General features: G+C 39.4%; 1 protein-coding gene across 2 annotated transcripts in view; it reads right to left on the bottom strand.

Annotated features, from left to right (window-relative positions):
• Nucleotides 1–4,295: 4,295 nt before the first annotated feature.
• The window catches only part of zdhhc2.S (zinc finger DHHC-type containing 2 S homeolog), a 62,496-nt gene continuing 40,493 nt past the window's right edge, over nt 4,296–26,298 (bottom strand). Inside the window, exons 5-13 of one of the 2 annotated variants that reach the window (XM_018243165.2) lie at nt 24,774–24,843; nt 22,018–22,050; nt 19,637–19,757; nt 17,266–17,398; nt 14,253–14,379; nt 12,774–12,866; nt 9,349–9,461; nt 7,616–7,687; nt 4,296–5,319 (exon numbers count right to left, since the gene is read on the bottom strand). In XM_018243165.2, the coding sequence (XP_018098654.1) occupies nt 7,647–7,687; nt 9,349–9,461; nt 12,774–12,866; nt 14,253–14,379; nt 17,266–17,398; nt 19,637–19,757; nt 22,018–22,050; nt 24,774–24,843 (731 nt within the window). In that variant the 3' untranslated portion in view covers nt 4,296–5,319; nt 7,616–7,646. Of the gene's footprint in view, nt 5,320–7,615; nt 7,691–9,348; nt 9,462–12,773; nt 12,867–14,252; nt 14,380–17,265; nt 17,399–19,636; nt 19,758–22,017; nt 22,051–24,773; nt 24,844–26,298 lie in introns of both variants that reach the window. The other variant, XM_018243164.2, reaches the window with a different exon arrangement.

Raw genomic sequence — 26,298 nt, 5'->3', positions numbered from 1 at the left:
GGAACTAGGGGTAGGCAGAGAAGCCACGTGCCTAGGGCGCAAAGCTGGAGGCGCGCCAGGCACGCACCTACTCTGCCTCTGCTATCCCCCTAGTCCGGTCCCTGTTCTGGCCGGCGTATGCGTGTTTGCGCGAAAAACCGGAAGTGCACACTCGTATTTTCTTCGCGCATGCGCACTCGTATTTTTCCACACATGCGCACTCGTATTTTCTTTGCGCATGCGCACTCGGGTATTGGGCGCTTTACCGGGCCAGGCTGCCTGGGGCGCCTGCCCAGGTTGGCCCGGCACTGCAGGGATCGCAGCTCACGGCAGCCATCTTCTGGGTCTTTGTGCTTCTTCCAGAGCTTCGGCAACTTCCGTCAATTTCGGCGCATGCACAGTTGTCGCGAACCGGGAAATTGCTCCAACTGCGCATGTGCTGCTTCACCGGTCTTATTCTCAGATTACCGAAGACCCAGAAGATGGCTGCCGTGAACTGCGATCCCTGAATCTGCACCGAGGAGTAAGTAAAAAGTTAAGGGCATTTGCCCAGGGTAGCAGCTAGGCTGAGGGGAGGAGGGGTCTTTGTAGGGTAGGGTTTTTTTTCAATAGGGGGTTTGTTTCTCCTTTAAACCAGTTAGCACCCCTTTCTCTTATATACATCTTGTTGCAAAAAATGTATGAAGCTTTAATATATCAGCCCCAAGCAAACTCTGGGTCCATAGGTCTGGTCATTTATGGGGTGATTTAGCATGTATGTACAGTATGTATGTAACACAATGTCCTATTCCTAACAACACTTCATTTGGTCTTAATTTCTTATAGTTTATTAGCCTTCCTTTTCTGACACTTTGAAGCCTTAACCCATTATCCCAAAATAGTTTTAGCCCCATAAGCCTACGATTTTATTTTTATTCTTTATTACCTGTTCATATTCCAGTCTCACATTCAAACAGCCTAGTTGCTAAATTGAACACAAGCAAACACATTCCTAACTGGAAAGCCGCTAAAAAATAATAATTCAAAAACCACAACAAATAGTAATATTCTGAGACCATTTATAATTGGTCTTCATTTTTTTTTTACCATACCAGGCCAAAATTCTCCAAAAATCGCTTTTTATGGATGAGTACTGCTAAAATGTATATATTTTTATAGTTGTAATTCTGATTCTTGTTTTGAATTTTGTTTTGGGGGCCCCGGTGCTCATCTGTAATTGCGTGAGCTGCAAAATTAGGGTCAAATGAATTCAAAAAGTGACAGCCTTTAATCAGTTATAGAGAAATATATAAGATACAATCGTCGACTTGCAGAAGGCACTTCAGCACAACTATAACATTAACATTTAAACACAGGTGATGTTATTTATAAGACTGCCATGTTTCATTTGTTTTCATGCAGCAAACAGCCTGGTACACTTTTAATGGGAGTGGGAGACGGGGCGGGTGATTAGAGGACAGACCACTTTAGAGTTCCTACTTCAGTACGGCACCAAAATAATAACATTTTAAAATGAATCTGTTGATAGTTGGGAAGTGAACCGTTTGGTTCCCAAATAAGTACAATCCAGAGATATTGACAGGCCAATGAGACTGAGGTTCCTATTGACAGCTATATAGTCTTCAGAATAACAGCAGTGTGTTTAAAAAACAAAATCAAGCTCAAAATCCTTATAATAACTTTTATTTCCATACACACAAATGGACTGGGGACACTGCACATTCTATTCCAAATGAAAACATGAAGCAAAATGTATCAAATTTGTGTTATTCCTTTACAGAAAGTGAAGAAAAGGGAATGTTATATCATTGTCTGCATTCTTCTTTACAAACTCATTCACTGTATAAACTGAAAATTGTTTCAAGATTTTGCTTTCCTTTGAATCACAGAACTAATATTTAGTTGTATAATCAGTGTTTCTGAGAACTGCTGCACATCTGTGTTTCATGGAGTCCACCAACGTCTGGCACCTGTTACATTCCACAATTCTTCTGCATTTCTTGGTTTTGCCTCAGAAACAGCATTTTTATGTCACCCCACAAGTTTTCTATTGGATTAAGGTCTGGGGATTGGACTGGTCACTCCATAACATCAATCTTTTTGGTCTGGAACCAAGATGTTGCTCATTTACTGGTGTGTTTGGGGTCATTGTCTTGTTGTAACCCCCATTTCAAGGGCATTTCCTCTTCGGCATAAGGCAACATGATCTCTTCAAGTATTTTGATGTATTGAAACTGATCCATGATCCCTGGTATGAGATAAATAGGCCCAACACCATAGTATGAGAAACATCCCCATATAATGTTGCTTATGTCACCATGTTTCACTGTCTTCACACTGTACTGTGGCTTGTATTCAGTGTTTGGGGGTCGTCGGACAAACTGTCTGCAGCCCCTAGACCCAAAAAGAACAATTTTGCTTTCATCAGTCCACAAAATGTTGCGCCATTTCTCTTTAGGCCAGTCAATGTTTTTGGCGAATTCTAAGCTCTTCCGCACTTCTCCTTGCTTCACATAGACATGTTTTAATTGTAAAATTATCACAGGTAACTTTAGACCTTCTCTTCCTGGAGTTGATCATTGGCTGAGTCTTTGCCATTTTGGCTATTCTTCTAGCCATTCCAATGGTAGTTTTCTTCAACAGCTTTCAGGTTTTGGTTGCAATTTTAAAGCATTTGAGATCATTTTAGCTGAGCAGCCTATCATTTTCTGCACTTCTTTATATGTTTTCCCCCATCAACTTTTTAATCAAAGTACGCTGTTTTTCTGAACAATGTCTGGAACGCGCTATTTTACTAAGATTTTCAGAGAGAAATACACTATAATCAGCACAACATTTGCTCCTTCCTTCCTTAAATAAGGGCCATTATTGACACCTGTTTTTTCACAGAATGAATAACCTCACTAATTGAACTCCACACTGCTATTATTAGGAACAAGTTATTATTATTTTGAACACTGATATTATTTGGAACAAGCCTCAATTAATCAATGAAACAGAATCAGAAATGTCATGACTGTTGGGTCTGTTGGTTTTCTATTCCTCTACTACACCTACTAGTAAATTATTTGCCATGAGGAAATGTAATTTTTACCAAAAAAGTGATTGATCAGGTTAGTGATGTCTGACTGCTATTATTCTGAACACAATTGTACAATTTCAATACATCTTCTAAGTTCCATTGGCTTTTCTGGGGGGGGGGGTTTATTGTCATTTTTAATAATCTTTAAGTGAAGCAATATACAGTTGTGCTGCCAGGTTCTCTATTTGCATTTATGTTGTTTCCCTTGGCAGAGGCATTCTCTGGAATTAAATGTGCAATGAAAGTTGTATCATTCTTCCAAGAGTCAGTGGTGTAACTTAAGCTCCCCATAGACTCCCCATAGATTCTTCTTGCCGAACGACCGATTTTAGGGAAGTCCGACCAATCCTTCGAAATAATCGTGCGGTTAGTGGGATTCGAACGATCGTACATCTTACGATTTTTCGGCCGACATCTGTCGGGAAATTGATCGGCCAGGTCAAAAAATCTTTGTCGGTCCCAGTGCAATCTATCTATGTTTGCAGGGCCAAGCAGGCAGCTCCCCTTTGTTTTCCTGGCAAATTGGTCTTTTAGTTGATGGTAAATTCGTACGATCGTTCCGAGAAAATCGTGATCTCACGATGAGGATCGGATCTTTTAAAAATCTCAACATCTATGGCCAGCTTAAGGGACCTATTTATTAAAGGACAAGGAAAGGCAAAAAAATAAAATCCCATTTTTACTTTTTTTAATGAAAAAGAAACCTATCTCCAATATACTTTAATTAAAAAATATGTACCGTTTTTATAAGAAACCTGACTGTATGCAGTGAAATTCTCCCTTCATTTACTGCTGTGGATAGGAATTGTCAGATGGTCCCTAACTGCTGAGCAGGAAAACAATCATACTTATGAACAGCAGGGGGAGCCCTCGCCTTACTTACCAGCCATGCAGAATTCAAGCAGCTTTGTTTATGACGATCCCTAAGCAGCCCAGACCACACTGAGCATGTGCAGGGTCAGGGTCAGGCACAGATGTTTAACAAAGTTACAAGATGGTGACCCCCTATGGCCAACTTTAAAAAGCATAAATCATTTGTTTGATTAGGCTTGTGGTGCAGTAAGTTCATGCTTATGTTTAGTATACAGAATACAGCATTTCTAGCCTTATTCTATTTTAGACTTTCCTTGTCCTTTAAAGCTCACATTTTTCTAGTGGGATTTTTAAAGGGGAATATGTTAGTGTGAAAAAGCTGATGTACCTGTAGGCACAAAGGGCCACACACACACATGTATTTACACAGAAACCCATTTATTATTACTATACTCTGGAACTGAATGGGCGGTTGCTTATTCAACATATTAAAGTCATCTGCAGACATGAGCATATAAACAAACAATGAAATAAGTGTGTTAATTCTGTATGTATTGCAAAGAAAGAAATAGCATGTTGAGTCCAGTGAATTATTTTTGTTTTACTGCTGCTTTACGGCTCGGAATAAAATTCATTAAAATACTTGATGAGTTTATTTTTGAGACGCGAGCAGTCCCTATAAAGAACTGAGGGCATTCCAGAACTTGTGCAAAAATAATGCTCCGGTGTTGCCAAACGTGCTACATTCCAACCAAAAGAAGTATTTTTTTTTGTTTTTTAAAAATGTCATTTTACAGGGTAAAACAATAAAACTAGTAGAAAGAAGTCCAGATGAATGAAAGGAATGCTTTGGGGAAAATACAGGCCTTGTTAGCATTGGACTTAAATAGCATTTTACAGTGATTATTTACCTAGTAACCCCTATGTGCAAATAACATTATTTTCTGTTTCATTTAATGTGAGTGTATGATATCGGTGAGACTTATTTTGGCCTCATTAAATAGGATACTGTTACTCCTACAGTACAAAATATACTGCCATTGTTCTATTTTGGGAAAACAATTTTTTTTGCATTCAAGAAATAGAAGATAAAGGGATTTTAGAGCAGGAATCACATTGATGTGGTTTGTGCTATCGTATCATAAACACAGTCAGAATACAGTCTTACATTGCTTACAACACAGGTACGACTTCCAGCTATGTACTATAATGACTTCCAACCTCGTTAGTCTACAGTTCCACAATGGAGTTTTTTTGTTTGTTCACCTTTCCCTGTTCGTATAATACCAGAGCGCCAGGAAGCTGTTGCCATGTTTGAAGCGGGGATGGAGGGAGCCAATCAGGTGCTGTTATCGTTCGCTGTGATCACATCCGCCTCATCACAAATGTAAAGTGAGCCAATGGGAGCGTGACTTCTTTCCAACATAAACTGCTTGCTCTCATACCTGCACAATGGATTGAAGAGAGTAATAAATAAAGATCGGAGCTGCCTTTTATATAAAGGGGATGTGAGCGTTAAGAAACACATTTTGCCTATTGAAGATAAATATAATTTTAATGGTGTTGTTCACCGTTCATTTAACTTTTTAGTATGATGTGGAATATTCTGCAAAATTGGTTTTGGTTTGAGGCATGAGGATGAATCCATCCATTTAGAATGTATTATCAATTAGTAAAAAATATATTAGTAAGTAAGGAGCGCTTTATAACAGTCTTTAAAGGAAAAACTTTAGGCATGCGCAGTTTTAATTAAGCTGGATGATCTTAAAACAAAAAAAATAAAAAATAACAAATTTTGGCACATTTGCCAAATTGAAGCATTAAGGGCCAGTTTATATTTGCGGGCAGCAACGTAATGACCAGGAAGCGTTGCCCGGCCTGCACAGCACTGAAGAACTTCCTGTGACTTTTGGAAATCAGCCTGATTGGTTGTAATTTCTGGCACATGCGCATTTGCCAAATTGAGGCAACTGAAGCCATTTTACATGTGGGCAAAATTCACCAGATTGATGGTAATTGGAGCACTATTTATACAAAGACACTGCGTGACTCTGATATCACTTCTGCCTCTAGAAATATTTATGTCAATATATTTATTTTTTAACCCTGAAGAAGTCACCTTGAGTGACGAAGCGCGTTGGTATTGGGACTTGAATCTTTGGAAAGTAGGGATGCACCAAATCCACTATTCTGGATTCGGCCGAACCCCCGAATCCTTTGAGAAAGATTTGGCCGAATACTGAACCGAATCCTAAATTGCATATGCCTAATTTGCATATTCATTGTTTTGTGACAAAAAGTCACATAATTCCCCTCCTCATCCCTAATTAGCATATGCAAATTAGGATTCGGTTCAGCCGGGCCAATTCCAATCCTGCTGTCAGCGCATGCACAGTCATCAGATAGCCCTGTTTGACCCCAAAATACATATCTATATGGAATTTAAAGGAGGCATCTTTGACCTTGTAACGTTTGGTCTTTGTTGTTAAATGATGTAGAGAGTGATATTCTAAGACAATTTGCAATTGGTTTTCATTTTATATTATTTGTGGTTTTTGAGTTATTTAGCTTTATATTCAGCAGCTCTCCGGTTTGCCATTTCGGGTTTTTAGGGTCCAAATTACCCTAGCAACCATGCATTGATTTGAATACGAGACTGGAATATGATTAGGAGAGGGCCTTAAAAGAAAGTTGAGTAATAAAAAGTAGGAATAACAATAAATTTGTAGCCTTACAGAGCATTTGATTTTAGATGGGGTCAGTGACCCCCATTTCAAAGCTGGAAAGAGTCAGTAGAAGAAGGCAAATAATTCAAAAACGATAAAAAAAAGAAATAAATAAAGGGCAACTGAAAAGATGCTTAGAATTGGCCCTTCTACAACATACTAAAAGTTAACTTAAATGTTAACCATCCCTTTAACTTTAGTCTTTCTGACTATCGAAACATTACAGCTGAAGAACCATAAGGCATTTGCTGGAGCTGGCTTTTGCTCTACTGTTTCAATAGTCAGAACCAGCAGTGAGTGAAGAACAATAACAAAACTGTGCACAATTGACAGCCATCGTGTCTGACATGTTACTGGCTCTGATCAGCACACAGGAGCATATGAATTGGGAGTGGAGCATATGAATTGAGAGTGGAGCATATGAATTGGGAGTGGAGCATATGAATTGAGAGTGGAGCATATGAATTGAGAGTGGAGCATACGAATTGGGAGTGGAGCATATGAATTGAGAGTGGAGCATATGAATTGAGAGTGGAGCATACGAATTGGGAGTGGAGCATATGAATTGAGAGTGGAGCATATGAATAAGGAGTGGAGCATATGAATTGAGGGTTGTTCCATCACCAGAAATCCAGGAACAAAAGTGAAGCGCCTAGAGCATTTATTCAGATAAAAAAATGTATTATTGCTTTTTAATCTGAGAACCTTTTCACTGCACTTCTTGATATCTCTCCCAGCAGCAACTTTATTGGGAATGTTATTGGTTTCATTACACTGAGATATTATAGGAAAACTATACTCCCGAACAGTGTAGGTCTCTATAAAAAACTCATATATATAATACCCTGCTGGTTAATCCTAAATAGAATATTTCCATTTTAAGTTCTAAGGGTCCCCACTGGTTCCTACGATTCACAGTGCACACAAACAAACCAAGGGCACACATACATGTTAGGTCACATGAGCCAATTAATGGACCAAGTTGGGTCAGAAATCTGACTGCAATACAACATACTTTGTACACCGGCTCCATCTTTTGTGAAGATCTAGGTTTCATTTTCGATGGTTAATCCCGGGTTGCTCATACCTGCTGGAAGCAAAGCCATATATTAACAAATCTAATGTCATATGGGAAACTTCAGAAGGCACAAGGGGCACTAGGCATCATAGCCACCATTTTACTTTGGGAGTGGAGCTCTGTTGTGCCACTTAAATGCCACTTAAATCCACTTAGTTCCTCTTGATGCTGCCAATCCACCCACTTATCATGGCAAAGAAGCCCACGTTTCCCTTTGAACTGACCTGGAAATTATTACAACGAACTAAGGCATAAGATAGGATGGACACAATATTAAAGCCAGCATGGCCCAATAAGCTGCCGTCTCGGTCTGTCGGCAGCTTTTATCGGCCCGTATATGGCCACCTATAATTTGCACCAGGTCTAATAACCCATAGCAGCTTAACAGTGGGTAGCATTTACTGGTCACCTGTTTAAACATCTGGTAGTGGAACCTCAATTTTACATCCCCTGATTTTAAGTTCCCTCATTTTACATCGTTGTTTCGGGGTCCCACCAATATATTATGCATAATAAAATTTCCTGATTTTACATTTTCCTGGAATTTACACAATTTTTTTGGTCCCCTGAAAAACGTAAAATGGGGGTTCTACTGTATATAAAAGGAGATGGAAGACTCACAATCATTCTCTTGAAAGACAACTGGGACATAAGACCACAGTAAAGCCTAAAGGTGGCCATACAAGCGCAGAATTAAGCTGCTGATTGAGTCCATTCAGACCTGCACATGCATGGGGCACTCAAACAGGCCTTCCCAAGATTTGCCCAGATGCAGATTAGATAGGTTTAAAAACCCTGTCGGACAAGGACCACATCAGCTTGTTAATGCAGTCCTTTCCCCAATTGCCTGTATTCCCATCAATTATGATCCCATTGTTTGGTCCTTGCACCTCAAGTGAGTATATCAGAGAAAGATGCATATTTGGTCATCTTGCCATACAAGCAGATCTTTCCATGTAAGTTCATTTTAAATCAGGGATTAGTATAGCCAATAATAGGGCTAGAGCCTACACTGAGACGCTAGAGACAAATTAGCAGGCAGTCTAGTCTATTCCTTCATCAAGAAGTGTGAGTGGGGCTGGTACCTGAGTGATATCCAGCAACCTAGTCCCAATTTTGTGTATGAGGGCAGAAATAACTACTAGTCATCTTGAGACGGTGTCCAGTAACTAAGCTAAGGGTGACACTGAAATTACTGTGGGTAGTCGGTCGCTTTTAAGTTCTTCAATAAAGCTGTATTTGCCCAGTTTATTTACTACATTGTGACTACTTGGTTAGTTACCACTAATGTCCCTTAAATGCAACGGATTATCTCAGAGTGTAATCTAAAATTAGATGCATCCATGCAGGGCACCCTACATGTGTATCTACACTGCAATTTGTCTGCAAGGTCAAAATCGCAGAAGAATAACCCAAAACAGCAACTATTGTTGACCCAGAACCCACACTGCTGTATAGTAAGCAGATAGGGCCACCCTTCTGTAATGATCCCACTGATTATTCTATTAGCATTCTGATTGGATAGCCCCAAAATTGTGTTATGTGTCCAGCTTTAACGGAAAGAAAGTCTCTCTTATAGAAATTTGTATCATAAAGTTACAAGGCAAGCCTTCACAAATGGATATATCCCCAGAGAATGACTATTATATTTAAAATGGTCTGTATCTTACCAAGTTTTCCTTTTTCACTGTTCCCATTATTCTCATTCCATGTTTGGGAATCTGTAAGAAGGTGGCTCTGAGATTCACGCAGAGGCTTTGCTGGGAACGGATGGTTTTCAATACTGAAAAACATTTTAAAAAAATATATATATTATGAAAAATAAAAATACTGGAATAAGCTATTCACTATAAACCACAGAGAGGAGCAAAGGTGCATCAGTCAGGTACTCTCCATAACACCAGCCTATATGGGAGGATGACACACAAGAAGCCATTGTTAAAAAAAAACCATATAGAGACATATCTGGCATTTGTTAAAAAAAAATGTCACAGCTGTGATGTGACAAATGGTTTTGTTGCAAGATAAGACTAAACCACCATGCTATAATAATAATTACGGACTGTGTTTAGGTCCGACACTGGCCTAGACACTGGACTTCTACCCTCTCCCCTAATGGAGCTTGTGTAGGATGGTTTGAAATGCGCCGATTGTGGGAGAAAAGGGTACCCTCTGGTCCACTGAAGATTTAGCATAAAGTATTTGGCTACATAGACCCACCTAAAGCTGCCGGCATAGGCCTCAAGTGCCTGTATAGAAATATGGTCCTGGTTACAGTGCACTATGTTTTTCTATATAAACATATTGCTGATTGTGCAGGGGTCCCACTCACTTGCAGGCAGGGAATCACTATAAGGCTACTGAAAATTAAATTATGTATTTATTGCCTTTACTTATATTTTAACTGATGGGTTGAGTTGGGTTTAATGTATTTTTTAGCAGTACAGGTATGGGACCAGTTATCCAGAATGCTTGGGACCTGGGGATTTCCAGATGACGGATCTTTCCATAATCTTCATACTATAAGTCTACTAGAAATTCATATAAACATTAAATAAACCCAATAGGCTGGTTTTGCTTCCAATAAGGATCAATTGTATCTTAGATGGGATCAAGTACAAGGTACGGTTTTACTATTACAGAGAAAAAGGAAATCATATTTCAAAATGTGGATTATTTGGATAAAATGGAGTCTTTGGCAGACAGCATTTCCTTAATTTGGAGCTTTCTGGATAATGTTTTTTTGGATATTGGATCCCATACCTGTATTATCTAAAAAGTATTGCACTGTGATTTGTTCGGGCCTTCCATCTATTTTGTAAATTCCAAGTCGGCTGTAGTTAACAAGGGGAGGATTGTTGGCGATTTGGGAATTCAGGTCATGGCTGAATTAACTGCATTTTAGCTGTAAAGTAGATTCAAATGGTTAAATGTCATCTGCTGCCTTTTAGGCGGTGGTCACAAGTCAATGCTGAATAGACACAAGAGTTATTTTGTATACTATATCTTAGTGTAGATTTAGGCCTCTTAAGAAATTTTCTTTTTAACTATTTGTGATTAATTTAACCCAGATATGAGCACGGGACAATATGAATTACTTCTTAAAGTATACTATTAGTCACTGTAAATGACTGGTAGTCACAGGTTACTGGACTGGAGCAAGGGCTAGTGGGACTTTCTTCACATGAAGGAATGTATGAAGTATGACATTTAGGCCAATGCTGTTGCAACTGATTTCAGAAATAATGATTTTATACTGTATAGACTCTCTCTAATTACATTAGGAACTTTCAGATTTATTTGAATGTTTGATCTTTAGCACAAAATGGATTCTCATTTAAAAAAATGACATTTCCATGGGATAAAATAATTCTGTCACATTTTTAAAATAAGTATAAAAATTATATATTTATGGATCTATTTTCTGGACAAAACAGGGGCAAAACAGAGGAAGCAGACCCTGAGACTGCAGGGGGTGCCAAGGGTATAGAGGCCCTAATTAATGAGCAATTTCAACATATATTGGTAAAAAAGGACAACCTCTGCATATGTTGGGGGCCCTAAAATCAATTTGCGGTGGGGTCCATAAACATTTAGGTACACCACTGCTTAAAAATCAGTTAAGGGTAATGGCAGACAGTTTTAAGCTCTGGTAGATTTTAATGCAAATTTCATATCAACTTTTAAGATAAGATCCAAATCATATGGCATGATGGGCCTTTTGACCATTACAGAGAATAATAAGAGCAAATGAAAACACTACGCTAAGAAGACTTTAGGCAGAGAGTTCTGTTCTAGACACAGCAGTTCTACATTGGTTATTCCCAGCAGCCACAACTCATGGTGCATTTAAGGCTTTGCTGATCAAGTTAACAAGATTTGTTGGCGTTAGAATCATTTTAGCCACATAATGGTACAAATTGCTTCTCAGAGCTATTTTGCATTAACGAAGTGCTTAGATACTGAAATATAGAATAAAAGCACGTTTTTGCTACGTGGACATGACCAGAGGTTTATATGGGGATGTGCATTGTTGCTTTGCGTTAGCCTATGTGTCATCACAACATGTATAATCACTACTTGCAGGAGGCTCAGACTAATCCCTCTGGACAAAATAACAACTGGTGCAGCCAGACTGCAAATGACTATAAAGAAAATTAAAATGTTCATTATTTTACTACAGGGCCACAGAAGCAGAAATTTGGACACACTGCTTCTATTTTCCTGATCTGTGATAAAGGCATTTTTTAATGGAATGCTTTCCAGGCAGTCTCATCAAGTCTGTTTTATGGTCCAGTCATGTAAGGACCAGAGAGTGGCAGAAGGAAAAAACTAATGTTGTAAAGGTAAGGCAATCATGCAAAATAAAGTTGACTGCAAACTACAATGTTTATTAAGCTTAATTGTAGTCCTATATGAATTAATGCCATGCCTTAAATGACACCAGTATTTGACACCACTTTAGACCTGGTGTAAACAACTAATGTTATTGGGACAGAAGGGGGAAAGAGTAGGGAGTAGGTCTATGCTCAGTTGTGGGACAGTGCAGGGAGGCAATGTGCAGGGGGTGACCCTACCACTAGGAGGTATACCCCACAGTTTAAAGAAAACTGGTCTTCATTCTTCTATGTGTGGCCAACCTCACTTCTAAGACTCGGCCTTCTGAGGTACTGAGTGAATTCCTTGCATCTTGTACATGACAGTAGTTATAATGGTCAAAGCCACTACCTTTGCTGTTCATACCTACTGTCATGTACAAGGAGCAAGGACTTCCCTTCCTTAAGTAATTGGTTAAAATTGCTTTAAGGTTTAGTAAGCATCTAGGCTGCATGGGACAGGCCAACCAGGGTGCCAAGGAATCTCCTAGTGGGCCCACACCCAGGTAGGCTTCAAGGCAGGATAATATCAATCCCAAAGCCTACAATGATAGTACTATTTAGTATATTTTATGGTTCGTAGAATGGAGCCAGGAAATCAATTATATGTTACTCCTAAAACCGGTTTATCACAGCATCAGAATATTTTCTCTCTTATGAACAATAGACATTATTATATATAAGCAGAGAGAAGCAACTGATGTTTTTACATGCATTACCTTTTTGTTGCTGTGTTAGCGCCAGTTGGTGTGGAGGCCTGCTCAGGATCCTGGTTTACAAGGCAGGTAGGGAATGAGCAACCATCACCCAAACTACAAGAAAACATATAAATCAATTCCAGATTTATACAGGTAATATGAGGATATATCCTGTCAAAAACATAAACTGCATTATTACACAATACAAAGAACACAAAATTCCGGATAGGGTAAAGTACATTACTGGATTGCCTTTGTTGTAAGAATTGGATCCAGTAGTGTATGATTAAACATTAGATTAACAATATATATATATATATATTTGCCTTGGTGCAGTCCATAGAGTAGGTATCCAGCAGAACAAGTAAGTCTGCACAACTCAGGGCTCAGTGCGAAACAGCTTAAATATTTTATTGTGCAGGCTCCACAATAAAATAATTGAAAAAATAAACTTAAACTTGAGTCGTGCGGATTGTAAATGAATTGTGCGGATGTAAACTGTGAAGGTATCTATTATTCTTATGAAAATGATTACACATCACTAGGGATGGGTGAATTTATTTGCCAGGTGCGAATTCACGGTCAAATTTCCGCATTTCGTCGGCAACTAATTAATTTGCGAAATTGCTGCGAAAGTTCGAGGTCGCATTTTCGTTGGCGTCAAAGTTTTGTACGCATGCCCATTGACTTTAATGCGGTCCAATTGTCGCCGAAGTTTCGCAAATTTTTCACCGTTTCACGATTTTTGTGGGAAATTCACAAATTTTCCGACGAAGAGAAACGAGACAAATTCGCACATCACTACACATCTTTTTATTTACCTTTATGCAGCTGAACATTTGTAGTAGTTATTTTGTTCCGCTATGAGCACTTTACTTCACTTTTCTTGACCGAAAAGTTGAAAGATTCTTATTTCTGATTGGTATCTACTCATATTTGTTCAGATATTCAACAGGCTGGGTGGGAAACTCTAGCTGGTTAAATACAATGTTCATGGGCCAAAGTAACATGTGACGAACGCTTGACCAACAGGGCAAACAAGAAAATTGAGGCTACTTCATGTTTGGTCCTTGCAAAGCAGATAATTAGATACTATTATACAACCCCTCCCTCCCCCCTTTGCTGTTACTGTTTTGTTAGCAGCCGTCCATTACTGGATTTCTAATTAGAATATAGGTTTTTAATACACATGTATACATTTAGTTTAAGTTAAATGAAGGTTACAGGAGTTGAGAGTGTCCCTTTAACTGCAAAATATATTTCAGATAGCAAATACTATACAATGTCAAACCCATGTGAATATTGAGGGTCATATTTAAGCAGAGACATTGTAGAAGAACATCACAAGGGTTGCTGGCCTATGCTCATTTTTTAGCAAAGCTTATTTTAAAACATTTATATAGTATGTTATAGACTTTAGGCGCCTTCATTTAAGTTAGAAATTCAGCATGGTGCACCTATGCAGTGATTTTCTTTATGATGATACATTTTGTAACTTACCTTGTAAATACAGGCAGCAACCAGAACTTCCTTTCATCCCCAAATACCTGCCTCAGGTTTTTGCTAAAGCCAAGGCTAAAGCCATTCTTATCTGTCCCATGCCTGAATACTGGAGCTCTGAAAGCCTCTAGTGAAAAGAATACGCACACATTTGCCTTGACATTACTGGGCTTATATGAACATGTACATTTGTGTATATAGGAACATGTACACAAATATTTGACATTTTTTGGACAATCATAAAACAAGAGAGTATCATGGCACATAATACTTAGTTCTAGTGCATTAACATAAGTTGTGCTCGACCCATATTTATATTGTAATCAATTTCTTATGTGCTTTAATTATATTTAACTATGATAAAATGATAATCATTTTCACACTTGGCTATTTCAGTGTATTTTGAACGATTATTCATAATGAATACATTAATGCCATGTTTTCTTTTAGTAACATTACAAATACACTTTATGATTGCAAAGCTCTGCTAATGCATGTTTGACTCATATGCCAAGAGTCTCAAATTACATTCCTCACCAAAAAGACAAGAGTGAGGGATCAATTATGATTTTATTCTTAATAGACTACGTCTAAGATAGGATGGTTTGCATCATAGGTAGGGATGCACCAAATCCAGGATTCGGTTCGGGATTTGGCCAGGCTTAGGCCTTTTTCAGCAGGTTTCGGCCGAATCCTTCTGCCGGCCAAACTGAATCCAAATTCTAAACTATGTATGCAAATTAGGGGCGGGGAGGGAAATCACGTGACTTTTTGTCACAAAACAAGGAAGTACAAAATGTTTTCCCCTTCCCACCCCTAATTTGCATATGCATATCAGGATTTGCTATTCTGCCAAATCTTTCGCGAAGGATTCGGGGCTTCGGCTGAATCCAAAACGGTGCATCCGTAATCATAGGACAGGAGCTTTTGGGGAACACAGGATCATTTTGTGTCAAGATGTAGTCTATTCCCTAATAGAACTTTTCATAGGACATGTCTTGAGAGGAGAAGAAAGGAGCTGTGCAGAATTTGGAGAGTCTCTCTCTGCAGTAAAAACAGTGGCGCTGAGGTCTTCTCTTTGATTTGATGACTAGAGACATAGACCCAAATTCATTAAGGGACTAACGATAGCGTCAATTCGCTAGCGTTGGGCACGCTGGTGTAAATTCGCTAGTGTTACTTCGCACCCTTACGCCTGGTGAATTTTCGATACGGACGTAACTACGCAAATTCACTAACGCGCGCAGTGTACTGAACGCTACCTTTTACGCTAGACTTCCTTTGCTACCTCAGACCAGGCGAAGCGCAATAGAGTAGATAGGGATTGCTTCAAAAAAAGGTCAAATTTTTTCTAAGTCCCAAAAAACGCTGGCGTGTTTTCTATATTATGGGTGATAGGCTGAAAAAGATCGAAAACATTTTTGGGGCTCCCCTCCTTCCCCCCTACATTTCCTAGCTCATGGCAACTTAACTATACAGTGGGCACATGTGTAGGGCAAAAAAAAAAAAATTATTTGATGTTTTGAAGGTTTCCCAGACATTTGTAGTGATTCTACGTATTCCTCCATTGAAATTTGAATTTGGCGCGGTATGCAAATTAACCATCGCTAGCGTAACTTCGCTTAGCGAATCAATGCTAGCGCAACTTCGCAACCTTATGCTACCCCTGTGTGCGCAACTTCGGATTTTATTGAATTTGCGAAACTACGCCTGGCGAAGTGTGGCGAAGTGCGGCGAAGTTGCGCCTGGCGCAACGACGATTCTTAGTGAATTTGCCCCATAGTTTATGTGTATGGAAATTAAATATTCTCCCTGTTTTGATTGTGATTTCGCACAGATGGTCTGGTTTCTTCCAAAAAACAACCTGGCTCCTGAGGTCACAGGCATGTGCATGTTTAAAAAGTTGAATAATTTTCACCAAGTCAGATAATACATGGCTATGGGAAATTGGGAATTCATATATATAGTACAACACTGACTGGAACTGTTAACTAAGCCACACTAAAGCTAGAACAGACTTGCCCATGCTTTCAGATGGGATTTATCTGGATCAGCTAAATAGGAATCATATCACCCAAGGTTCTCTACACACTCATGTCACTCATGTAACAATATTATAAAATGGTTATGGTCTAAAAGATCTATAATATCCCTCTTCTAATTGTAATATCACTTTAATACTCCATTAACTAATCCTTATCCTGTAATTCTAATGTGGCATGCCATAACATTGACATTTAATGATGCTTTATCCCCACTTCTCTTCATAAATTTCTCTTCATAAACAATAAATGGATATATCAAGGTAAAGAGACATTATCCAAGAATTAAAATTCGGTGTATCTTCAAGAGCTGGTGCAGAGAATGCTGGAAGTATTAGCTGACCAGGAGGAATATTCTGCACATAAACCAGATTGTGCTCAACTACAGTGAGCAACGAATGCAGAACACCAATGCAAAAGCACCAGCAATTTTAAAGGAGACATATAGGATAAGTGAAACAAATCCTAATTTTTTAAGCAATTATAGGTAATATATGGTGTTGCTTTTACATGGTGCTAAAAATTAATATTATCTTTAAAAATAGCCCCTTTTATTGGAGCTCCCTATAGATGTTCTCTGGCCCCTGTCGTGTTTCGAATGAGGAGTGGGCATGTCCTAACGGTCCCTGCCAGAAGCAGGAGGGGGAAAGCCAATCACAGTCCTGCAGTCACACAAGCACAGACATGCTTCAGTTCCCTATCAAGTCCTGCTAGCTGCTGATTGGTTCCTGTCCTACAGTGCAGTGAGCTGAGAGCTGCCGGCTCCCCTGCACAGCCTGGGAATTCAGGGAGCAGGAAGTGGAAAAGAAGGGAGGGATTATTAGGCTTTTTGCAGAAATATTAAATAAATCAGCCTGAAACACTACTTTTTTAAGCACAATTCTTCTATATCTAAATGAGTATAATGCACTGGTACATTCTTATTTTTTACACAATATGTCTCCTTTAATTCCATTTCATACAGGACTTACCTAATGTAGACCTATTCTTGCATACAAGCCAACAATGATAGCCAAAAAGAGAAGAGAGGCTCACGGAGAACATGGCAGCAGCAAAAAATAAAAACATGATGTGGAATTTAGCCTGTGTGTCGGGCAGGCCGTTCTGTTGGGGAAATAAGGAGAAGACATCAGACATAAAATGAAATTATCTCCTGACCTTTTAAACCTCAGAGTTAGAAGAAGGAAAGACGCTGAGCAATGAAAGGTCAACTTTAAAACTGTTAACAATTAAGTGTTCTAATTAGAAGTCACAAGTTTTTGCATCCAGCATCACTGGGGCAATTGCAGAAAATATTGTGTTTGTAATAATCAAGGCCAGATACTGTCTGAGAATATTACTGAAAATGTCCGGATGATTAGGAAGATATGGCCAGAACCAGGTGTTTTATAAGTTCATTTGAACACAGAGAGGGCAAAAGGATTCCCAGCTGTCTGTAAAATATTTAGCTCCATAATTCTTACTATACAGTATGGGCAGGTTAATATATGTGCAGCTTGCATGCCAGTAGAAGCAGAAAGGATGCAGTCAGTGATCTATCTAAATGCAGTCTAATATCAAAATATCAATGTCGTGCCTGCTCAATATCATTAAACGTTTATTTCATTCTCTTTGTGGCTCCAATGCAATTAGCCCATGGCACAACAGCAAGACCACTTCCCAAGTCATCCTTTGAAGCTACAGATGGTTTTCCTTAGGCTTCTGATGATGGGTGGATGCCATTGAAGCAAATGGCAATATCAGATTTTCACTGATGTTTCTTCATTATTGAGGATATGCCATGTCTGCCATAAACTTTAGTGACTAAAACATGTTAGAACAAGCGGCATTTAAGACAGGATTAGAAAAGTGGGCGTAACATATTAAAAGTTGAGAAGCTTCCTAGTGGTCTAGTTTCCCATGGCAACTAATAAGCAGTTGGCAGTTACTGGTGAGTTGCTTTAAGACACTAGTGACAAATATTTGGTTGCTACAAGTTACTAGAGATACTCAAATTGTGCAAGTTTTATTATATTACTCATTTATATAAATGTATTAGTCTCTTATTATATCCATCAGGCCAATACGAATGGACACTGTTTATTTGACTAAAAGAAATTTAAAAAAAAATGTATTGATTTATCTAGGAAGTGTTTTGAGACACTTTGAGACAGTTTTTAGTAGTTTTATTGTTTTTAGTGGTTTATGTTCACTGTAAGAATATAAAGGTGTAGTCAATCTGAAGCCAAAAGAACAGCAAAAGTATCAGCATTAGGCTTAGTACTGTCGGCCATATATATAATCTATATATCTATATATATATATATATAGAGAGATATATATATATATATAATTCTATTCTTACTCTGTAAACCCGTTTGTTAATTTTTTGCAAGATTCTTGTTTGTTATAAATTTATGTAAGAATATAAGTGCTATGTAATTTGCTGGCGCTATATAAATAAATGTTTTTTTTTTGCAGTTTGGGACAGTTAACTGGTTGCTAGGCTCAGTGTATTTAATAGCAAACCGCAAGATGAATAGGGGTGGGACTGAATGAAAAGATACAAAATAGTAATGGGGGGGCAATGAGGGTCACTGACCCTGACACCTAGAAAGCTATTCAAGATAAAATGAGGCAAAGCTGAAAGGTGAAGATGGGTAAAGCTCTGTGCTCCAATGTGAAGTAGTGTGGTTAGTAGTTCGGGAGGTAGCTTAAAATCAAACCAAACAATAAAATGAAGAACAACTGCAAATTATGTTAGAATACCCCCTTTACATATCTATTTTTGCAGTAAACTGACACTTTAGGGTAGAGACACAAGCAGCAATTCTGGAACATTAGTCGCCCGGCGATAAATCTACTCTTCTTCGGGGCGACTAATCTCCCCGAACTGCCTCCCCACCGGCTAGAATGAAAATCACTGGCGGGATGGCACTCAGAGTGTTTCTTTTTCTGAAGTCATCTGAAGTTGCCTCACGAGGAAACTTTGGGCGACTTCGGAAAACTAAGTGCTCCGAGTGCCATCCCGTCTACGATTTTCATTCTAGCCGGCGGGAAGGCAGATTGGGGAGATAAGTGGCCCTGAAGAAGAAGAGATTTGTTGCCAGGTGGATAGCTCTTTCTCACATCACTCCAACTTGCATTGCAGCAGTAAAGAGTGATTGAAGTTTATCAGAGCGCAAGTCACATGACTGGGGGTACCTGGGAAACTGACAATTTGTCTAGCCCCATGTCAGATTTAAAAATGAAATATAAAAAAATATGTTTGCTCTTATGAAAAACAGATTTCAGTGCAGAAGTCTGCTGGAGCAGCACTATTAACTGATGCATTTAGAAAAAAAACATGTTATCAGAACTTACTGTCCAAAATTTGATGAAATACTGTAAATCTGTGGCAACAATAAAAAGGCAGTAGAGCAGCGAATAGGCCAAGAAGAGCAGAAAAAACTTATAGTTGGAGAATCCAACACAATTATTCACCCTAATTGAAAGAAAGGTGGATAGAATTAGTAAGACAAAAGCTTTCATACAAATGTCCAACTCTCAAATAAAAAGAGCAAAAATAAGTTATAATACCGTTTTTTGGGGGATATTTATGCACGTATTTCTAAAAAAAAAAAAAAAAAGCAAAAACCCACACACATTTCAAATTTACTGTTAAATCCCCATCTTGCTTCTTTTTTGCCCTACGATTTTGCCTTTCTTATTTAATCAATTTGACCCGGTGCCAATAGACTGCCTGAAATACAACAACGTAGTCCTTGAATTCCCTTGAGACATGAATAGGCTGCTCAAAAGAGGTGCTCCCAGAAACAGATTTAACTTTCTAAAAATAGGCATAGAAGCACAGCATGTAGTAGCTGTTAATTTTCCATTTTTAGGGTTTGTGCAGTGCAGAATGGAAGCAAAACTAGAGAGATGCTTTGGGAAGATTTTGGAAATATCCAAAAGTTGCTAAACCAATTATTGATCACACAGACAACGCAGTGCTGTCCAACCAAAGGCCTACAATGTGGATAAAGACCTTTAAAGAGTTTTTATGGCCCCTGCTTAACAACTGCAAAGACCTATCTGTATAACATTATGATTTTATTACAGTCAAACCTTAGACGTGACATGTACTCTATTTTACTACATGGAAAATGTTTACACACACTAAATAAGATGAAAATACCCTTAATATAGTAGTATCCTGCAGGCCCAGATTTGTGGCAAGGCCACAAAGGCTCGGGCCTAGGGCGGCAATTTATTAGGGAAGGCATGCCGCCCAGCCGCTCTATGGGGAGCACTGGGGACGCGCTGCTCCCCAGTGCTCTTGCGCCAGCTGGGGGTAGTGCAGGCAGGCACTAGGACTGCGTGGCCAGGTGCTACGACTGCGCAGCCTAGGGGTTCCTGCCCGGCAAATCCGGCACTGACAGCGTGAGGTGGAGAAAGGCTTCAAGAACAACAAAGCAAGTCAGGGCTGTAGTAGTGATGTGCGGGCTGACCCTGCACCTCCCTTTCCGGGTCGTGGGCGGGTTGCTGCTCTCCCCGCCCGCGACCTTACTAATGCCGGCTTTCGACTTCCAGATTGAACTTTTATAGACGCGCGCCTACACGACCTGCCCCTTTTGTGACGTCATCGGCGGTGCGTGTCTATAAAAGGAACCTGAAAGTCAGGCTCGAGCGGGAGCGGGTGGAGGGAGGGCGGGTGGTTGCTGTACTGTAGGGGCCCCATGAATGAGAAACAGTTAGTTGCATTCTATCTCCTATTATACTACATTCTAGGGGGTGTAAGATAGCCCGCACTAGTAAGTAAGAGCAGTTCTGTGCTGAGAAGCAGCGGGTAGAGTCCTGCCGGGGTCGGGTACCCGCGGGTTACCCGCAAAAACCTGCAGTACCATGCGGGTTTTTCGTTGAAGTTCAAGGTGCGGGTATACCCGCGGGTCGGCGGTTCTGCGGGGTTGCGGGTCGGGCTGCGGATCTTCTCAATATAACTATTTGCTCCTTTTTTCTGGTCACGCCCACTTCCGATGATGTCATTTCCGGTACAGAATGACAGCACTTCCGGTTTTACTCCCCTTTTTCTGATCATATCTACTTCCGATGATGTCACTTCCGGTTTATAATGACAGCACTTCCTGATTCTTGATGGTCAGCGGGTCGCGGGTCCGGGTTGCAGAGAAGGTACTTGCGGGTCGGGTCGGGTTGCGGGTCCAAGCGGGTAAGAATGCGGGTTGCGGGTGCGGGTTGCGGATTGCAGGTTGCGGGTACGGGTCGGGTCCCAAAAAATGGACCCGCGCAGGACTCTAGCAGCGGGGTTAATGGGGTGTACTGTGTAATCCCTTGAAGCACCACAGGACAATATGGAACACCAGGGCTGACACCTGTGGTGAGATTAACCAGCTGTGTAGTTTATCACTGCTTGTTTGTTTGACTGCTTGTTCAGATCGGGCAGAAGAATATTGCTTCAATTTCATTTTCAAATTTTGCCCTACATACAAAGTATGTTGAGAATATTTGGGATAATTTGCAGCACTGCCATTGCTAACCCTCTACCATGAACAGTAGTGGCCATTCTGTACTGTGCACACAGGGACAATCATGTACCACTGGGTAATGAGACAGACCTGCTGAGGAAAACAATGGCACCGGCATTCTCAATGGGTCATCACAATTTCAACGTCTCAGTGTCTGATTTTTATTCAGTAATAAACATGAGAGTATACTGGGTTTCCAAGCAAGAAAAAATTGGTGCTTACCAAGGGCAATGATGGTCCATTTTCAGGATGCACCTAAACGGACCAAAAACACAATTAAAATGAAAGAAGAAGAATGAACAAAAGTAAATAAAATTAAACAAATTGCCAACTCCTATAAAAAAAATTGAGTTCCGTACTACTATACCATCCCACCTTTGAGGTAACTTTTAATATGACATAGAGCGTGATATTCTGAGACAATTTAAACTGATTTAAATTTTTTTTATTATGTGTGGTTTATGAGTTATTTTTCTCCAACAATCTTGCTGCTAGGGTCTAAATAGCAATAACAATACATTTGTATCCTTACTGTAGCCTTTCTGACTCTGAAGACAAATTCAAATAATTAAAAAAACTATAAAAAATATAATGAAGACCAATTGAAAACTTGATACTGTATACCACAAGTTCTTCTTTAAAGAATTTCAAATAAATCCACTCATCTTTTCCTGAGATCTATGAACCAATGCACTTCTCATACATTCATTCCACTTTCATTGGTCTACCTTCAGATGGCTAAAAATGCTAATCACTAAATAGTTGGTAGGGGTTACTGCACAGGTGCAAATTTGTTGAATTTTCTGTAGTCTGCGCTGGAATTAGCCCGAAAATCTAACCTTTTCGGGCAATTCGAAAAAAAGCCCAAAAAAATAGCGTTTGATTCTCCAAGAAAAATCGTACGATTTGGATTTTTGCTTGATTTTCTCGAATTTTTACCAGAACCGATTAAATTGAGCTTTTAAAGGGATACTGTCATGGGAAAAACATTTTCTTCAAAATGAATCAGTTAATAGTGCTGCTCCAGCAGAATTCTGCACTGAAATCCATTTCTCAAAAGAGCAAACAGATTTTTTTATATTCAATTTTGAAATCTGACATGGGGCTAGACATATTGTCAATTTCCCAGCTGCCCCTGGTCATGTGACTTGTGCCTGCACTGTAGGAGAGAAATGCTTTCTGGCAGGCTGCTGTTTTTCCTTCTCAATGTAACAGAATGTGTCTCAGTGGGACATGGGTTTTTACTATTGAGTGCTGTTCTTAGATCTACCAGGCAGCTGTTATCTTGTGTTAGGGAGCTGTTATCTGGTTACCTTCCCATTGTTCTTTTGTTTGGCTGCTGGGGGGGAAAAGGGAGGGGGTGATATCACTCCACCTTGCAGTACAGCAGTAAAGAGTGATTGAAGTTTATCAGAGCACAAGTCACATGACTTGGGGCAGCTGGGAAATTGACAATATGTCTATCCCCATGTCAGATTTCAAAATTGAATATAAAAAAATCTGTTTGCTCTTTTGAGAAATGGATTTCAGTGCAAAATTCTGCTGGAGCGGCACTATTAACTGATTAATTTTGAAAAAAATGTTTTTTCCCATGACAGTATCCCTTTAATAATAAATAGGGATGCACCGAATCCACTATTTTGGATTCGGCCGAACCCCCGAATCCTTTGTGAAAGATTTGGCCGAATACCGAACCGAATCCGAACCCTAATTTGCATATGCAAATTAGGGGTGGGAAGGGGAAAATTTTTTTACTTCCTTGTTTTCTGACAAAAAGTAACGTGATTTCCCTCCTCGCCCCTAATTTGCATATGCAAATTAGGGTTCGGATTCGGTTCGGCCTGGCAGAAGGATTCGGCCGAATCCGAATCCTGCTGAAATCCGAATCCGAATCCTGGCCGAATCCCGAACCGAATCCTGGATTCGGTGCATCCCTAATAATAAATGAGGTCAAATTGTGGATTCTAGCTTGGTTGGACTTTTTGTATTTAGAGAAATTGGGTTTTGATAAATAACCCCTACATGTGCCTGTTATAATTCAAATACTGCTTCCAATTGCACTAATGTATTGATCTAATAAGATCAATACAGCACTAGCACTAGAGACTTCAATATCTCAAGTTAGTGTTTATTAGTATATTTCACTAACAAAGTACAGGTGTGGGATCAGTGGCGTAACTTCCGAGGAAGCAGACCAAAGTTACGCCATTGTATGGGATCTGATATCTGAAAGCCTATAATCCAGAAAGATGCAAAATCATGGACTCCAATATAATTAAATAATCAAAATGTTCTTTGTAATAATAAAACAATACTAAGTAACTAACTAAGATATAATTAATCCTTATTGGAAGCAAAACCAGCTTATCGGGTTTATGTAATGTTTACATGATTTTCTAGGAGACGTAGGTATAAAGATCCAAATTACAGAAAGATCAGTTTTCCAGAAAACCCCAGGTCCTGAGCATTCTGGATAACAGATCCCATACCTGTATTATTAAGAACAACTCAGCCTAAAGGCTGGCACTATCTGTACTCTTGTGTTGCTAGGGGGTGTAATTTCTTTAGGATTAGTTATGCTAGGTGCTAGGAGATAGCTATTATACTGTATGAATGCTCAACTACGATGGTGCAGCCAATGTACATTAGCAGATGGACTGTACGCTGGCTTGCCATTGTGTACATATTTATTTAACTTTTGGACAATGCAAAGTATTGTGTATGTGATAAATAACTAGACTTCCCTGCGTGCAGCATATAGATTCCTAAGACTGAAACACAGCTCAGCTTTGTGGTTAATTATGGCTTTTCTGGCTTTCGTTCAATTTACGACAGTAAGCATTAGAGAGCAGCCGAGCTCAACTGTCAATACGTCTCATAGCGAAACAAAACCATGATTTATACAGGCATCCTGACAGGGCATTACCAACCCCTGTATCTAATCTTGAACCAGTGATCAGAGGAAAATAAGGCCATACTTATCACAGACGGAGCAGTGATGACAGCGGTCAGGCTTCACAAGCTGGCATCTGTCACAGTATCTGATGGCTGAGAAGAGAAAATTATAGGACGGGAGTTAATATCTTGATAGAAATTATCTCAGTCTGGATAATATATTAAGTCTTATCAGCAGCTGCCCTACGATAATATGAATCCATCAGATTTACCAAACTTAAAGAATCATTTAAATAAACATTAGTTACCAGGACTGTAGAACCCACATTCTACTGGGAAAAAAATGGTGTGAGATTGGGGAAAAGTATAAAATGCAACTTAAAGGGGACCCATCATCTAAAAAAAATATTCCAAATCCTATCTTATCACATTAGTCAAGCAAAATAAACTTTAGTTACACTGTATAAATTATTTGAATTTTGTTTCCTTCAGTCTGAGATGTCTGAATTATAACAAGAAGGCAGGAGCCACTTTGTGGACACTGTTATTAAGGCAAGTCTTGCATCATCTCAGAATCTTGTTTGTGCACCAGAATGGGGGACCTGATGTTTATCCCCATGCCCTGGCTACACAATTAAATGGTAAAGAGAATGGGGGGAATGTAGGGAGAGCAGTGACATCTAGGAAGTGCTGAATAGAAAGTGAAAATAACTGCCTGCCCCGCCTCTATGCCTTTAAAAAGGACTTTTTTATACAGTTTTTTATGTCTGGGTGTCAGGTCCACTTTAAGCATCATGTACTCCAAGGTGAAAAGCCCAGAAGTTGTTCTAGCATCATTTGGTGGAATAAATCATCTACAATCACCAATAAGCAATGGGGAAAGGACAGGGTTTTAAGATAGCTCAGGTCTTCCAATACGAGGTCAACTATGTGGGAGTAAAAGGAGGAACATCACTGGAGGTACATTCCCTGAACACCTCACAGTTCATGGTTATAAAAAAAAAATTACAAAAGGGAAAATGCAATTGAGGTAAGGTTGTTCAGTTTTGACCCGGACAGCCTGGTATTTTGAAGGGCTGTCCTGGTAAAAACTGCTTGGTCGGTTTTCCAAACCAGGCAGGATTTGCCGAGATTGAATTGGTGATTTGGCAGTGGCTAATCTCCATGTCATAGCCCCATCCCTGATATAATCGGCCCATCCCTCCACATTATCGATCCGCACCCATTATGTTTACTGATTTCGTCAAATCAAACGTCTCAGTGCTAAAATCCTTCTATTTGAATAATGACTCTAAACCACAATTTTTTTTATTATTTATTAAATGTAAAAACCACAAAAAAAACTTGAATACAAAATCCTGCTATCTTAAAGCTGGGGAGTTCATGAAGAAGTTATTGCGATTTATGCTTCAATTATAAAATGTTTCTTTGCCTTTTGAGGTTTTTGGGGGGTGGGTGTTTGGAATTGCACAAAAATTCTTGGGAAAAAGAGGATTTTGATATTTTCATATTGACTCTGCGTTTTTATTCATTAGGGATGTACCGAATCCAGTATTTTGGATTCGGCCGAACCCCCGAATCCTTCGTGAAAGATTCGGGCGAATACCG

Source organism: Xenopus laevis, chromosome 1S (assembly GCF_017654675.1).
Source record: "Xenopus laevis strain J_2021 chromosome 1S, Xenopus_laevis_v10.1, whole genome shotgun sequence".
Lineage (NCBI taxonomy): Eukaryota > Metazoa > Chordata > Amphibia > Anura > Pipidae > Xenopus > Xenopus laevis.
Note: the sequence above shows the minus strand (reverse complement) of the source record. Positions and strands in the feature narration are given on the sequence as shown.